At 39.3% G+C, this 17,218-nt stretch overlaps 1 protein-coding gene across 5 annotated transcripts in view; it reads left to right on the top strand.

The window, feature by feature from the left end:
* lmtk2 (lemur tyrosine kinase 2) overlaps positions 1 to 17,218 on the top strand; it is a 38,722-nt gene that overhangs the window by 17,672 nt on the left and 3,832 nt on the right. For 2 of the 5 annotated variants that reach the window (XM_081362820.1, XM_081362819.1), the window contains exons 6-11: positions 82 to 169; positions 7,010 to 7,140; positions 10,709 to 10,793; positions 10,875 to 10,996; positions 14,106 to 14,255; positions 14,331 to 17,208. In XM_081362820.1, the coding sequence (XP_081218946.1) occupies positions 82 to 169; positions 7,010 to 7,140; positions 10,709 to 10,793; positions 10,875 to 10,996; positions 14,106 to 14,255; positions 14,331 to 17,208 (3,454 nt within the window). Of the gene's footprint in view, positions 1 to 81; positions 170 to 2,257; positions 2,379 to 5,228; positions 5,252 to 5,454; positions 5,588 to 7,009; positions 7,141 to 10,708; positions 10,794 to 10,874; positions 10,997 to 14,105; positions 14,256 to 14,330; positions 17,209 to 17,218 lie in introns of those variants that run through there. The other 3 variants (XM_081362821.1, XM_081362823.1, XM_081362822.1) reach the window with 3 other exon arrangements.

The raw sequence follows: 17,218 nt of genomic DNA, 5'->3' as shown, positions 1-17,218 counted from the left end.
TTAAACTGATATAATATTATTGTGGCTAGCAGAATGTGTTATATATGGCTGTATTTAGTGTTTTTCGTTGTGTCTTTACAGGGTTCTTCAGCATCCCAATATACTGCAATGTCTTGGTCAGTGTGTGGAGGCCATTCCTTTCCTGCTCATCTTTGAATATTGTGAACTGGTAAGTGTATATGTGAGTGTGTACATATTTGTATGCAAGTACAATCTCAGATGAACAACAACACATGACATATTACACATATTACAAACATTGAGAAGACCTGTGGAAAAACTTAGTACACCCTATGATTCAATAACTTGTAGAACCACCTTTAGGAGAAATAACTTGAAGTAATATGTTCTGTATGACTTTATCAGTCTCTCAGAATGGATTTTGTCCTGCTGTTCTTTACAACGTTGCTTCAGTTGATTGAGGTTTGCGGGCATCTGTTAATGGCATCATTGCAAAACCATGATTCTTTTCTGTTTCAGCTATTCTGGTGTAGGTTTTCCATAATTCCTGTGGAAGCAGTAGATTTTACTGAGATTTTAGAAGAGACCTTGGTCAGTCAGGACACCATATTTTATTTGATGTGACTGGTCAAAGTAAAAAAAGTACAGAAGTAAATTCAAAAAGTTGTCCTATCTTAAAGCCAAAGTGCACTCTTTTTAAAGTGTGCCATCAAAAGTATGTCGTCTATTCTGACTCTGTTCTTTCAGTGACGCGATAATAGGAAAACAGATAACTAGTCCTTTAGCATAAGATGGAGCACAGTGTAATGCATGGTTATGGCATCTGGGAAATCTTTAGTGATTTTATTTGTTGTTTGGTACTCATTATTCAACTCTTATTGTGGCCAATGATGTGTTAGATACCTGTAAACATCTTTTTTTATTAATTCTTCTGCATCTGTCTAGCACTCCAGGTCATCTTGTCTTGCACTCTTGTCTTGAATCTTGTTTCACAGCCACGTACGGCATCTCAAATTCATTTCGGACTAGTCTGATGAAAGCACGGATACTCCAGCGTTCCTCACTACTTCATTTGCTCCCAGCACTTTAATTAGGCCAGCATCCATCTCACAGTTACACAGCCAGTGTCTGTCAGTGGGCTGTTTCTTGTCCTTTGATTTATTTTCTGTTTTTCTTGTTCTATTTCGGGTGCGCTGCTTGTGCCTGTGAAGGATATGAGCCGCATAACTGCATGCAGTAGGCAGCTCTCCGATTCCCTCATATCCCAATAAAGCAATAGGATTCTTTTACTGACACTGTCACTCTCACATCTTGCTGCGTTGGTGCATTTTATCACCATGCTGCAAAAGACACTATGAGCTAGAATATGATTATTAACGTGATTTAATAATCATACTGCATATGAACTACATATTTATGCAAGTAAAAAATAAATAGGTTACACTTTATTTTACAGAACATGTACTTATAGTGTACTTACTCAGGAAAGTATTGGTAATATACAGTAAATAACTACATGGGTTAAGGTTAAGTTTAGGGGTAGGTTCAGGGTTAGTACCTAGTTATAACCCAGTTATCGTAATTACTATAATAAGTGTATAGTATGTACATGTATGTACACTTTTTATATAATATGTAAAGTTAAATAAATATATTCTAACAATTCAAACAGACTTGCCTCATCTATTTGAGAGTAATATTCGTATTTTCAAGATGTCTTTATATGTAGTTACATATTACTAATGCTAAAGTGCTGCAACAAAGCCACGCTGTTTTTACAAGTCTCAAATGTGCAAGTGCAAAGTAAAAAACAAACAAAAAACAGATGTCATCATCTAATAATGAATTCCCTGCTATGGCTTGTATGCACACAGATGGAGTCTTGCTAATGTCCTAACTGTTAATATGCAAAAATGCAATAACACTTTATGCCAGTTCACTGCTCGTGTTTGTGCAAAAACACGTCATCTGAGAAAGAGACGATATTCTCTAGTTCCTTTTGGTTTCTGCTGCACTCGACTCTGTAATTAGTTAGCTGTTAATCCCACAGCGGTTGTGGTTAGGAACATCCTACACACCTGACCAGTTGTTAGGAACAAAGCCTGTGGTCTGGGATCCTCTGGGCCTGAGCAGGTGGATGGCTTCGATCCACGTCGCCCGTCTCCAGAGAGAGCATGAGCTCACTGCGGCCAGCTGTTGCGTAATACAGTCTGGGCCGTTTCCTTAGCTGGTGTTACGGCTCGGGTTTCGACCCAAGCCGTTCCTTCCCAAGTCAGAGTGTAGCTTCACACGAACCAAGAGGCTGAGACATAGACCAATTTGGATGTATGGTCCTACGACTTCTCATCTCAGAAGAATAATGGAGAGGCCTGGGCATTTCATTGCTCTGTTCTGGCTTTGTTTCCCACCCTAGACCAGTTTGTATGGCGTATTGGCATTCATATTGAGAGGTTTGGTTGAGGTCGTCAATAGCCCTATTCGGACGGGACTAGTTTAACATGGAGAGGTGGGGTAAAGCAATAATTACCAGAGCTTCTCTGTGATTTTAGTCCCGTCCGAATGTGTCATCTCAGTAATCTTATGGACAATGCCAGTAAAGATTACAGTGATTTTTACCTTGATTAGTAAAAAGGTCTGGAAAAATTACCTCAGGTAATACTAATCCCGTGCGAATAGACCCGCTGTAAATGTGTACGTTAATATTCCGTGTTTAAAAGTAGTTTTCCGCGGTTTTAGAAAATGGAGACGCTTGAAAAAGCATTGTTGCGTTCTAGAATTGCCTTTTTAAAATGCTTTCTGGTTGCATACATAATGTTTACAATTTCACCTACACTGTCACTCAAAAGTTTGAGATCAGTAGAATTTTTTTTGTTGCTGTTTTGAAAGAAGTCTCTTCTGCTCACCCAGGCTGCATTTATTTGATAAAAAAATACAGTAAAAACTGTGTTGCTTAATGTTTTTTGTGGCATAAAGAATACTAAGCCATTATTTTTGGATTATTGATGAATAGAATGTTCAGAAGACTTTTCTAACTGCTTTCACTGTGTTTTTTTGATCAATTTAATGCATCCATTTCTTTAAAAAATGTAACATTTTACTGACCAATTTTTGAATGGTAGTGTACATTTTTAAATATCAGGCAGAATACAATACATATTTTCATTTATACTACAAGGCTGTTGAATGCTTGAATCTGATGAACGTGCAAAGGTGTGCAATTATTTTCAAGGGAAACGTATGGCTAAAGTAGTTCCAGCCAGGCAGGTTTTGAGCGCCTTACAGTCCATATCACTTCACCAAATGATTTCAGTTATTTCAAAGGTCCTTACAGACTACAACAGCAAAAGAACCAAAGCCCACAAGGACACTGACCAAGCAAATACATATAGTAAACAAAATAATATAAACAACAAATTATTTCCATGTTTTTGCCACAAAATTAAGTTATGTACGGAAAGCACATACTCTAGTCTCTTTCTCCTGCTCTCTCTCCCACTCAAACGCACACACATACAGTACGGACACACACTTGCACAGAAACGTGTTCTCACTGCTTTGATGATTTCATCAGTAAAACAGTTTAGCAACTCAAAAGCTACATGACATTTCTCACTAGCAAGGAGATAACGGCGCTGTTCTTGAAGCAGATAAACTTACATTTTCACGATTAGTTGAGATGCTGTTGCTAAACTATATTGAGAGACGCAGACTCAGGTAATTCACACAAGCTTAATCTTTCTTGCTAGTAACAGCAGTTATAACTGCATTAGTCAGCTATCAATGACTCAAGCCTCTGTTACTAGCTTTAAAATGACGTTTTGGAATTAGCAACAGAGGCACGGGATGAGATGTGTAAGAAATGAGTCCTAACCTCAAGATGTTTTAAGGACAAAACCTGACAAATGTCTTGAAATACATCATCTGAACAATGTCTTGAGGTGTGGTGACCGTAGTATAAGTGGAATAATTAACTCTGGTCCGTTGAAAAATAATGCACACTCCAGGTGTAACTCCACTTTGTGCTCAGGTGTGCATTATTTATTTGTAATAATTCAACGACCTGTCGTCAATTATTCCTTGCGTTTGCAGCTAGAATTATGCTACTATTCTATTCTGAACCAGTGATGCACCGATTATGAATTTTCATGGCCGATTTCGATTACCAATTTTTTTTTACAAGCAAATTGGCCAATTTTGATAACGTTTACCAATTTTACAAACCACTTCTGATACCAAGGCATCTCTATTCTGAACATATCAGCACCAGCATTCTTCTAATGAGTCTGCTGCTACTCATTTCCAGTTTGTAAGGTGCAGAACAGGACGTTTTTTTTAAGACTGTATGTTCAATCACTGTGATTTTTATCTTTTACTTTATATTAAAATGTTTACCTCAACCGAGGTAGAGAGAAGCACATCTGAAAGCTCTTTGGATGGCTGATTTTCTTTGTGTATCACTGGTAACCACTGGTAACCCTGACACAGTGCATTTTAGAGAGAAATATAGCTGCAGGGTGCAACTGGAGCTGGTTTGCAGAATGCCAGTTGCTCTCTGATTGAGTGACAGTCTCTCCTGGAAAGGCTTTCTTTAGGGAGCTGCACTAAGCGGATGCGTGTTTAAAGGCAGGCCGAGCCCCTGCTAAGATTTTGGGAGGGCTTTTGTATGTTTCACAATGCTGTGCTCTTAAAATTGCTTTAAAAACATAAAACAAAAAAAGTGTACATTTGTACTTTATCAGGGTATCTGCAGGGTTTTAAGTGATACAATTATTGAATACAAGGGGACTTTGTAAATTCTGTAAAATTGTATTTTCAGAAATGAGAATTTCATGACAATGACCAGTGAGAACAATGGGTATTACAAAGAAAGTTTAAAAGTACAAAATCTGTTGGCATAATAGCATTTGCAAGAAAGCTTAATGGTACTAAAATAGGCCTTTCCTTATTTTCACAATATTCACATCCTATTGGGTGAATGTTTACTGACTCTTTCATTCATATCATAGACTGGTCATAAAAAATGGGCAATCAGTTTTAAATATGGATAAGTTAAAGGCAGAAATGATGTCAGTTTGCCAAATCTTATGTTGTGCGCAAACAAAGCTCCTTTCCCAGCTTGCTTTACAGGTTGGCTGATTTAACAGAAAGTTAATCATATATTACACGGCTGCCAGCTGTAACACTGTTTCTCCCACATCATTCCAAAGGGAGAACTTCGCACTGTGTGTCGCTAGGAGTCTGAGATTTCAGGATCCTCTCGAGACCGAGGAATACGCACTACTTGCCTTGTGTAATAATACTCAGTCGTTGAGCAAGAAGACTTGAAATAGTGGAAGGAAACTATTTGAAAGGATTTATCTGACTAATATATATATTTTTTTATTGAAACATGGCTACAAGTGGAGGCTCTGAGTGTGCAATTTTATAAGCAAAAGACCTTAAAATGTGTTTTTAATGTAATCAAGTCAGTGATTTTATTGTGACTTAAAAAAAAAAGTTTATTTTTCTGCCTCTTTCTATGCAAGACCTGCAACATTGTCAGAATTCATAGTTTTCATGTGGCGTCACACCCTTAGGAGGGCAAAACAAGTCTTTCCTCCGTTGTCCGCCAGTTAAAATTTACCAGGTTTGTACTGAGTACTAAAGCACTAAGACCTAATTCTGTACACACCTTATTAATGATGCATACTATGTACAATCAAGCAGATAAACCCAGAATATAAACACAGCACACAGTTTCTCGTGACGCGTTTTTCCATAGAAAACCATTATGAAAAAAACTCTTAACCATTTTTAGAGCATTGTATTCATATTCTGGGCTCATCTGCTTGCCTGTATGCTTCATCAAAAAGGTTTATTTGGAATATGATCTTTAAATATCACTTTTAGTACTTTAAGTCTCTTGAAGTGTTTTTCAAACAAGTGTTTTATAATGTCCCGCTGATTTTAGGGATTGAGATACTGCAGCAGTCACTGTATATGGCTCACAATTGGCCAAAACTTGCGTTTTGCTCACATATGTGACCCTGGATCACAAAACTAGTCACATGTCACACGTGTATATTTGTGACAATAGCCAACAATACATTGTATGGGTCAAAATTATCGTTTTTTCTTTCATGCCAAAAATCATTAGGATATTAAGTAAAGATCATGTTCCATGAAGATATTTTGTACATTTCCTACCGTAAATATTTAAAACATTTATTTTTGTGAGTGAATGCAGCACAATCGTGAACATAAATGGACAACTTTAAAGAAGATTTCCTCAATGTTTTGATTTTTTTGCACCCTCAGATTCCCAATATTCAAATAGTTGTATCTCGGCCAAATATTGTCCTATCCTAACAAACCATTCACCAATGGAAAGCTTATTTATTCAGCTCTCAGATGTATAAATCTCAATTTCAGGAAATATACCCATGTGACTGGTTTTTGTGGTTCAGGGTCATATATTTCTAAATATTCTAAATATTCATGGCTTGAAACGGATGGAAAATTGTGCTGCAGCTCCATGGATGTTTTGCCTTCCAGGTCTCCGTGCCAGTCACGTTACTGAAAATTATGAATGATGTGGTTCAATGCAGTCTCTCCAAGAGCTAAACTGGCCTGTAGTCTTTGGGCCCAGAAACCCAGCACAGCTGAACAGCCCTGATCGGCCCACTCTGTCTTACTGCTGCTTCTTTATTTTTAAATTACTGTGACACAGCATAGAGTAGTCACTATTAAACAGCCTTTCCCTTATTTGGTCGAGTTATCCGTTCGGCAGTCCAGCATCTGTACAGAGAGAGAATACTGCCCCTCTGTGGCTGCCTGCACAAGTTACCTTTCACACACAGGCTGTTATATGTTCAGGCTGGTTTACCCTCGACAAAACTTGATCATTTCAGTCTAAATGCTGTATGTGCTGTTATATCTGCTTCCCAGGATGCTTATAATCATGTTTCAGCAAATTGTTTGGTTTTGTGGTCTTAAAACTTGATTCTGTGTGGCTGGGCCGTGAATGTCCTGTAACTCTTGCCCCTTGTGTTTGTGTTTTGGTGTGTAGGGGGACCTGAAGAGTTACGTCTCTCAGCATGAATGGCTGTACAGGAATGGAGAACTGCTACAGCTGCAGAAAATGGCCTGCGAGATCGCTGCGGGAGTCACCCACATGCACAAACACAACTTCCTGCACAGGTTAGCCCTGCACATATCACCTTCGGCTCACTTTACATCTCAAAGATACAGTATGTGTCCATTCCACTTCTCAGTGATTTGACATTGCTTAACCTTCATGCGAACATCTTACATGTAGGTTTAATGCAACACATTGCATCTATCCGAATGCACGTGTGTGTTTTTGTCCAGCCTTTCCTTCTCAGTGCTGGCTGTCCTCGTTTTTTTTCCAAAATAGGCCACGGTGCTGTAAAAGGCAACGTTGCACTTTCATTCTTCCCCTTCCAGTCTTCTGGAGGAAGGTTGAGTTATCTAGGGTGTCTTGCCATGAGCGCGTCTGTACCCTCCTGCATGCTCAGAATATGCTGAAAGGTGTCCGATTGCACAGCTCCTCTGGATTATGGGGTTGTTGGCTGTCCTCCGCCGCTGGGATATGATGATTCTGCGGTTTGAGCGTAAGAGGATCCCCTCATAAGGGGCGCGGGGCGTGGGCGGGGTCGTCTGGGATACAACGCCAAAGGAGGCATGGAGATTCCTTGCTGTTGTTGTGGCCGTCATGAAAATACTTGTGCTCTTGGATTTTTTGTTTCAGAGGTGATTTACTGCAAAACGCTGTTTGACACTCCCACTGTGGGCATCTACATGAGCTCGTTCAGTTGTCTGGAATGGCACGAAGTCCAAAGAGCAGTGGTATCTTGTAGGACTGGGAGAAAGAATCGATTCACCTAGCAATCGCGATTTTTTTCCGCCAGAATCAATATTAAGGAAAATTCAATTGCTTTATTTTTGTCCTTGCTTGTAGATGAGGTTGACAGAAGTTAGCCACTTTTGTTCCAACAGAGGATGAATTGTGTCGTTATCTATGAGTGTTGAGTGACGTAATATCCCAAGTGGACGTGTGAAAGAGAAGTGAGACTGAAAGCACTGAAAAGCCCTCGCACTACTCATATGCTGAGAGAGAGATAAGACAATAGAGCTGCACGATTCATCTTTAAAAGACTGTGATGTCCATTCAAACACCCACGCGATCTTTCAATTCGTCTGTCTATTAAACTTTGACAAAATCATATCGCAACAATCAAAGCTGTGTTGGCGCTGCCGCTGACCCGGAGAGAGTTGTCATGAAACTTTTCAACCTCATAGTATCATTATTTCTGTGATGCAATAGTTAAAATTATCATAGAAGTACTTGGATAAAAATTTAAAGTTAACACATGAACACTGATGTCTACGATAGCCATCAAAATCAGCTTTTGATAGAAACTTGGTGCTTAAGATAAAGCATTTATCGATTACATTGTTTCACCGCTAAGTGGTGACAAGCGACTGTTAAAAAATGTATTTGTTATTGAATCATTTATTCAAGAGAATGAAGAATTGTATGATGCTTCTGAAATAAAAGTCAGAAAGATGTGATGATTTGTTTTTGTAAATACAGTCTGTATAAGTGTATGATTTAACTTTTCTCGATGGTCTAGTGTTAAAAAATTGCAATATATTGCAATATCGAATCACAATACTTGTAGAATCGCAATTCTTAAAAAAAATTGCAATACATATCGTATCAGCACCCAAGTATCGTGATAGTATCAAATCGGGGAGGTAGGTGTATCTTCCCAGGCCTAGTATCTTGGGAAATATAGCCATTTCAGCAGCTTTGCATGTCCAAATGCAACTTAATTAGATTGCTCATGTGCTAAAGGTCTGCTGAACCCTGTTTACAGTCATTGGTCTATTTTTGGGGTCCGAGCATTAAAGGAACAGTAAGGGAACTCTTTTAACTCTTATTTTTATGATTTTTATGCCCTAAAGCAGGCGTTCTCAACCCTGGTCCTCGAGGGCCACTTTCCTGCAGAGTTTAGCTCCAACCCTAATCAAACACACATGAACCAGCTAATTAAGCTCTTCAGGATTACTAGAGAGCTACAGGCAGGTGAGTTTGATCAAGATTGAAGCTAAACTCTGCAGGAAAAGTGGCCCTCGAGGACCAGGTTTGAGAACCCCTGCCCTAAAGTATCCAGGCATCAAAAGAGAAAAGTGCAGACTCTTGGTAAAATGACCCTAAATCCTACCCACTAATCGGGCAAGCGCACAGACAGCCACCCAACATTAGGTGGCGCTATAATAAGGAAGCTCCTTATGAACTATAGGAGCTGTAATAATTTTAACTCTCTGATTTCATGAGGTCTGATAAATCTCTGTCATGTTGTTTTCCATTTTAAGGTCTGATTTCTCTCAAAAGAAATTATAGAAAATATCTGTCTTTTCTTATTTTGTGTAATTGCCTTTATTAGTTATTAGTTTTTGTATTTGTATTGTCATGTAGAATTTATGAATTGTTTATTTATTAGTTTTAGTCAATTAAATGAAAATGAAAAAATGCTTCAACTAAGCGAAACAATTTTTTTTTCTTGGCAACTAGCTGAAATAAAATAATCTTAAGTTTTTTAAAAATATTTTCTTTATTTCGATTGACCTCTGTTTATGGATTTAGCTTTAGTTAACAATAATAACCCTGATCTGCACTTGTGAATTTTCCATGTATGGCTAAAAGCACAGCTCTGCTTCCCTGTGACCCGCCAACAGTACTGTATTTGCCCCCTTTTGCCAAGGCCAGAGTATCACGTCTAAAATATCTGTCCATTTGTCATGCGGCGGATTCAGTGAGCACGACTAGAGTCAGCGGTTTCGCAAGAGGGGGTGTAAAAGAGAGACAACTCAGTAAAGGTGGACAAAGCTGTGTCCTCCTATCCCACTCACTGCCTAAATGGGCATATTGTTCCCCTCTGGGTAACTACCACAAAACAACAACAACAACAAAATCAAATGAAGCAACATGGACACTTCTGCAAGTCTGTGTTAGGAAATTGTCATTGTGTTAGGAAACAAACAGACTCACTTGCTACTTAATTATCTGTCCACGTTGTCAGTTTTGCACTTATACTAATTGGACTCAAAGTGGATAGAGATGATGACATCTTTGTGATGGGTTTGAAGCTTGAAGCCAATTTTTATAAAGAATATTGCTTGCAAATCTTTTAGTTAGGAGTCCTGCTTTAAGCTGGTTGTATGTTTACATTAGAAGGGGGCGAATGGGGAAGAAAATCTGGATCTCTTCTTGTAAACATTGAAGCGCCATTTGTTGTATCTTGTGGCATTGGGTCCCATTCACTAACCGTCTTTGTGTGTAAAACCTGTATGCGAGTTTCTACCAAAGGTTTGCACTTACTTTTTTCTACTTTTATGCAAAAATCTAGGATATATAAGCAAAAATCACAGACATGGAGGCCTTAGAAACTTGTAAAGTGTTGAGACAAAATGTTTATTTACTATTTATTATTAATAGATTATTATTATTATGAATTAAATAACTGAATGACCTTACATTAAGTCTCATTTCAGTTTTCAGAGTAATTGATAAAGTAATTTCAGAGTAATTGATACTGTATAAAGTTTTTGGTGGATGAGATCCAAATCAAAATTCACACTGTAATTCATATTTTCGAAATGTTTTCGTAAAAACAATTCACACATGCATATGTTTAATTTTTTTTAATATGACCTAATATTTTTTTTCTTCCTATCACAGTGATTTGGCTTTGAGGAACTGCTATCTCACAACAGACCTGACTGTCAAAGTAGGAGACTATGGCATTGGCCCTACGAGTTTTAAGGTAAAACTTGAAAAGGCATCATCATTTTTTTTTTTTTTTTTTTTTACATTTTTATAACATTATTTATCTGTCTCCTTGCAGGAAGATTACATCACCACAGAGGATGACCAATGTGTAGCCCTACGCTGGCTTTCCCCTGAGCTGATTGGTGAGCTGCATGGGGGCTTGATCACATCAGAACAGACTAAACCCAGCAATGTTTGGTAGGTAACTCAAAATGATAGGTACCTTACGTATAGACGAATCCGGCGAAACTACCGGAAGTAAGCGGGCGCCATTACTGAGCTGTTGCTGGGTAGCGTTGCGCCATTGCCTCCTATTGGTTTGGTTGCGTCCACTGGAATAAACAGCCCGCGATTTACGACTGTCACTAACGTTACATCTACAACTTTACTATTCTTCCTCTGCAGAGTTATTTGAACAGTATAAGTGTTGTTAATGGTCTCTGTGAAAATCGGACAGGTCCTTTAAGAACTATGTATTTATCATCTGGTAGAGTGTGCATTATTTGACCAACCCATACGGAGCTCAGATAAATTTTTTGACCCTCTATCAGTGACCTGTAGTTGGCATTTTGTTGATCATCGGATGCCAGGCGAAGGAGAAAATACTCTTGAATACATTTAAAACAACCGAAGGGGCGCGTTGGGGCAGTAACGTTAGTAACATTACTGTATTTGCTTGACTGTGACTCTCACTCTGAGAACCAACAACGCTAGCAGTTAGCTGTACCTTACCCTTTCCTTTTGAAATGTGAAAATGAGATAAATAATGGTCACAAATGAAAAACATGAATTCGTTTAGTTGATATCATTAATTTATTTATTGTTGCCAAATGGACAGATCTTTTAATAGTTTCCTCGTTAGCTTGCCTAGCTAGCATAGTTATTGCCAAGCTATTTTCATAAATAATCTGTAAGATCGTTTGTACCTTCATCTGTGACTGGAGGCCACTGTCTAACATCATCAACCCAACAAGTCATACTGCCTGGCTGTAGCTGTCATCGAGGGTGCGTTTGCGTTATCACGGAGGTTTGTTTACATACTAGTAACAGCCAGGGCCGGTTCTAGACATTTGGAGGCCCTAGGCAAAATTCATGTTGGAGGCCCCCCACCCCCAATAAAAAACACTTGAAACAAATATGATTCCTAACCTTTTTATTTATACAACATTTAATTTTAAATTTAGTATATTTTTACTTACACAGTACACAAGTTTGGACAAATGACTATTTTTAATGTTTTTGAAAGAAGTCTCTTATGCTCATCAAGCCTGGATTTATTTGATCAAAAATACAGAAAAATAATATAGTGAAATATTATTACAATTTAAAATAATGGTTTTCTATTTTACTTTAAAATATATTTCTGTGATGCAAAGCTGAATTTAGTGTCACATGATCCTTCAGAAAACTTTATAATATTCTGATTTATTATCAAATGTTAGAAATGGTGCTTAATATTTATTTTATAACATGTGATACTTTTTTTCAGGATTTTTTGATTATTAAAAAGTTGTTTTAAAAAAGTCTTCACTATCACTTTTATATATTTAACACATCCTTGCTGAATATTCCTGTTTTTCTGTATTTTTGATCCAATAAATGCAGGCTTGAAGAGCATAATAGGAAACTTCTTTCAGAAACATTAAAAATAGTAATGGGTCCAGACTTTTTACTGGTAGCCTACTACATCAAACTTTATCTAAGGTAATCTCTTTTTTGTTTAATGAAGATGTTATTGTTCTTCTTGTTATTTTGCTGTTTTATTCAGTTTATTCACAGTTCCAGAATAGCACTTCAGTAGATGAACATGAACGTGCTTTTATAAATGTTTTCATAGCTACGTTATGGGCAGGATGTTTCCCTCCCATTTAATCAATATTGACTGCAGATATTGTCATATTATTAATATCAGTAATATGATATTATGTATTGCATTGCTACCTTAAATATGCTATACACAAATCAAGTGGAAGAGAAAGATACGATCGCTACTGAGCAGAAAAAAAATTCTAAACTAATATTCGTATAGGCTAGGATGTCAGGGTATTATCTAATCATCAGCATCAGAATATAGAAGATAGACCCATAGATATGAGATCTTTTATTTGAAACATTTAAAAATGTTGCAGTGTGTTGGTTTTTTAACTTTGAATACAAACGTCTTGTCTTTTACTTTTGTAGCTTTTTTATTAGTCAGCTCCCAACGCGATGTTATTCATTGTACGCGCAAATTCAAAGCGTCGCGTCTGGGCACGTTAATGACGCTCGCGCTCTTTTAAACTCGTAGACTAACAAAGCGATGAATTATTTTTCCAGAAATGACGCTGATCTACAGTAGCCCACAAGTTTATATTTAAAATACATTGCAATCACTCCAAAATCGATGACCTGCATTACGAAATGTGCTTCTTTGCGTGCCTATTTAGGCTTTTGCTTCGCACTCGCAGCACCTGATGGATGCGTTCGTTGACCGCCCCTGACCGCCGCTGACGTCCCCTCGGACTTAACTGGCTGGCGCCTCGCGTTAATGTGATATAATGTAACAGTCTATGGTTTAGATAAACATCGTCACTATTTTTAGTTATTTAATAAATTTTGAAATAAATTGTAGATAGGACATTTGAACATTTATTTATTTTTATTTATTTATTTTTTTTGTCCCTCTGTCTGGGCCCCATCCCGCCAATCGGGCCCTAGGCACGTGCCTAGTTTGCCTTTGCGTTAATCCGGCTCTGGTAACAGCTCAGTAATGGCGTCGCCACAAGATGGCAGCCTACACAGAACGCTCGTCGGATTCGTCTATACTTGTTTAACAGGATGCACTTTTGCAGTCTCATGTCTTTTTGAGAAAAAAAAATATGTTGAAGGAAATGGTAAATTGCGGTAGTGATGTTGTGGTCTCTCATGGCAGTCGGCTGATCAGAGCACTCTGTAAGTGAGGTACCGCTACACTTGTCTGAATGCAGGGTCATACATTTTAAAGGTCTTTGACTCTTAAAGCATCTGAATCACTCTGACTGATCAAATGATGGCTTAGACGTCAGCCAGTTATTTCATGAGCATATTAAGAGGTCTTATTACAGACATGCCCCTTTTTATGTTTATGTTGAATATGGATATTGGATTTCTAGTGTCTTTGTTAGTTTGATTTTTGGACATTTGAGTTACATTAATAAATGACCTGGATTAAAAAAAAACTGTTTTTTTTTTTTGTTAATATGCTATAGATGTAATATTACAATTCAATTATATTACCTATAATTCTACATTATATGTTCATAACAGAACAAGATTTTTGTGTTTTCAGGGCACTGGGTGTGACATTATGGGAGCTGTTTGAAAGTGGAAAGCAGCCGTATCCTCACTTGACAGATAGAGAAGTGCTTCACCATGTGCTCAAGGATCAACAAGTCAGACTTCTCAAGCCACAACTGGACTTACCATACTCAGAAAGATGGTTAGTCCTTCACAGATTTATAAACAAGATCGGTTTCTCTCTAGAAACGTCTTAACTGTATGCTTTGGTCTACAGGTATGAAGTTCTACAGTTTTGTTGGCTGCCTGCAGACAAGAGGGCCACTGCTGAAGAGGTCCACCGCCTGCTCACTTACCTCCGTATGCAGGGTCAGAAAGATGTGGAGGATGACTTCGAGCAGCGCTGGAGCTCTCTCAAACCCAATCCCACTACTCGTCAAGCCACCGTCAGTCATTCCTCCTTTCCCATCCTGGAACAGTTTGATGACGGCCGAGAACCAGACGAGGTGCTCACAGTCACCGAAACGAGTCGTGGACTAAGTTTTGAATATGTGTGGGAGGCAGCCAAGCATGACCACTATGACAACCACAATCGTTCTGCCTTGGACACTACTTTGAATTACCACAGTATGTTCTTTCCAGTGCCACGGCAGGATATTCAGGCTCATTTCCCTGACACTGTAGCGCAAGCAGAAGATGACAGAGTCCCGGAAACCTTGCCAGTTTTTGATGCACATAAAGCATCCTCTGGAAATGACTATTTTATTAAGTTGGAGGAGCTAGATGAGAGTGAAATTGGGATGGGGGAAAGTCAGGGTGCTGAAGGTACCAATGCTTCAGAGCAGGATCAGTTTGTAGTCTTACAGGATGTCCGATTGGATGAATCCAGTACAGATGCTGATTTCTTTCATCAGAGCATTGACTCAAAAGACTCTTTCCTTCAGGACAGCCACATATGGTCCTCAAGTGAACATGATAGCCCTTACCATACTAACATTTTCAGTGAGGGTGATGCAAAACTGGAAGATACTCATTCATTCAGGGGAGGTCTCATGGAGCTTCCAGAGATGAATGTACCGAAGAGGGATTCTGATGGTGAAACTAATAGTAACAAGGCAAGTAATAGTTTTCCAAAGTCTTTTTTAGGGGTTGGACCAGAAGCCATTCATCTGGAGATGTCCGATAAGGACAGTTCAGATTTCATGATGCTTCTTAACACTGAAAAACTGGCTGAAAACTTCTTGTTTCTTAAAGATAACAGCCTAATGAAGGACAAGTCTGCGCTCTCACAGCCCGACTCAAAAAATATAGAGGAGACCATGAGCTCCATTGTTGAGACGGATGTCTCAGATAGTGTAAACCTTACAGGTGAGTCTTTGAAATCAGCTGTGAATTCTACGCAGCTTAAGGATGAATTCTTGGACTTAGTCAGCCCGATTTTAGAAGATTTTCTGTCGCCTTTGAAAGGAAATGAAACAATGGTGCCTTTTGATATATTAGTAACAGGAGAAACCTGTAGCAACCACCTGCCAGACTCAAATGGCTCTTTGCTTTCCCCAAAATCTGGGAATTACTCCTCTTCCGAGTCTACCTCTGAGAGTGTTGAGGTCATTGTTGACAGTCCATCTGATAGTCATCAATCCCTTGAAAGTGCCACTACAGATACACTACATATGTGCATAGATGCCAAACCCCCCAGCCTTGAAGAATGCTTTGGAGCCTCAAAGGAGAATGGGCAGTATAAAGGAATCATTGACACAGCTGTGCTTAGCTTTACCACGTCACCTGTTGGTGAGTGTACAGAAGGTGGCCTCACTGGAGGTCTAACAAGTAGTGACTCAATGAGTGATATAATGGAGCTAGACAAGAAGACCGCCAAGGATATTGCACTCTTAGAAGCCATCGATCAAGATCAAGAAACTTTATTGGACAACCATGTAACTCAGGACATGTCCTCACTGTTGGTTTCAGACTCCTGCCTTGACCAAATAAGTCAGGACAGCCTTCTTGATGATAGCACCTTATCTACTCTTCCAACCATTGAGAATTCGGCTGAAACGCCAGACTCATTAGATTCTTTGGACATGCATAGGGATGTGGTGCATGGACAGTCATCGGAAAATCCTGTAAATAATAAGCTTCAACCTCCATACAAAGCCGCTGACAGTGGGTATGAAACAGAGAACTTGGAGTCACCCGAGTGGAACTCTCAGACAGGCTTGAGGGATTCCTCTGAAGAGAATGAGACGAGTAGTGCCGTGGAGCCTATGGCACTGGTTCCACCGGAAATCGTTGTGTCTGAGGTGGACAGTGTACCTGATGTTCAGGTAAATGCTGGTAGAATTGATCACCAACAAGAACTTGGTGAAGTTCCCTTGGGAGGAAACTACAGAGACTCTGCCTACTTCTCAGACAATGAGGAGCTAGATAAAAAGAGTGATGACGTCAATGGAAGCGGCCCAGGAGATGCTTCATTTTGGCTCCAGGGTAATCGAGAAGCTGCCGAAAGTCAAGGAGCTGAAGCTGTTGAGGAGCGTTCGGTGTCCGAGACATCCCTTCAATCTGCAGGTCCTACTTTAGAACCAACTGATGGTGATGTACAGACTCCTTTGCCTGAGTTGGTTCTCACCACTGAGGAAGATTGGAGCCAGGATAAACCATTGACTGGTGACGACTCAGACCAAACTCATCCCCATGCAGCCCCAGAACATGCAGCAACATCACCTACCTCAACGCAGCCCTCAACAGACGTCAAGGTCCATGCAAAGCTAACAAGGACGTATGCTGGGGAGGGAACAAAGAAAAAAGAGCCAGATATGGAGGGGAGGTACTTAGGAAAGCTCGATGGATCCTCAATGGAATATGGCACTGAGGATGGAATGGATGCTGATGAAGAAGATGAGAACAGTGATGAGTCCGATGACGATATGCGCGCCTACCGATTACACAGCTCTAGCTCTGAGTGCAGTGAGGATGAAGTTGTGCACCCGGTACCTGTTATCATCTCGGACAACAGCAGTTCCCTCAGCCTCAAAAGCCTACTGAAACCCAAATCCCTTCAGACTGCTCAAGCAACATCAGAAGAGGGCAGCGATGGAAATAATAGACGTGGCGTGTCGTTCTTTGATGACGTCACTGTCTACCTTTTTGACCAGGTCAGATGTT

Source organism: Scardinius erythrophthalmus, assembly GCF_964197995.2.
Source record: "Scardinius erythrophthalmus genome assembly, chromosome: 1".
NCBI lineage: Eukaryota > Metazoa > Chordata > Actinopteri > Cypriniformes > Leuciscidae > Scardinius > Scardinius erythrophthalmus.
This window is presented reverse-complemented; position numbering and strand designations above follow the sequence as displayed.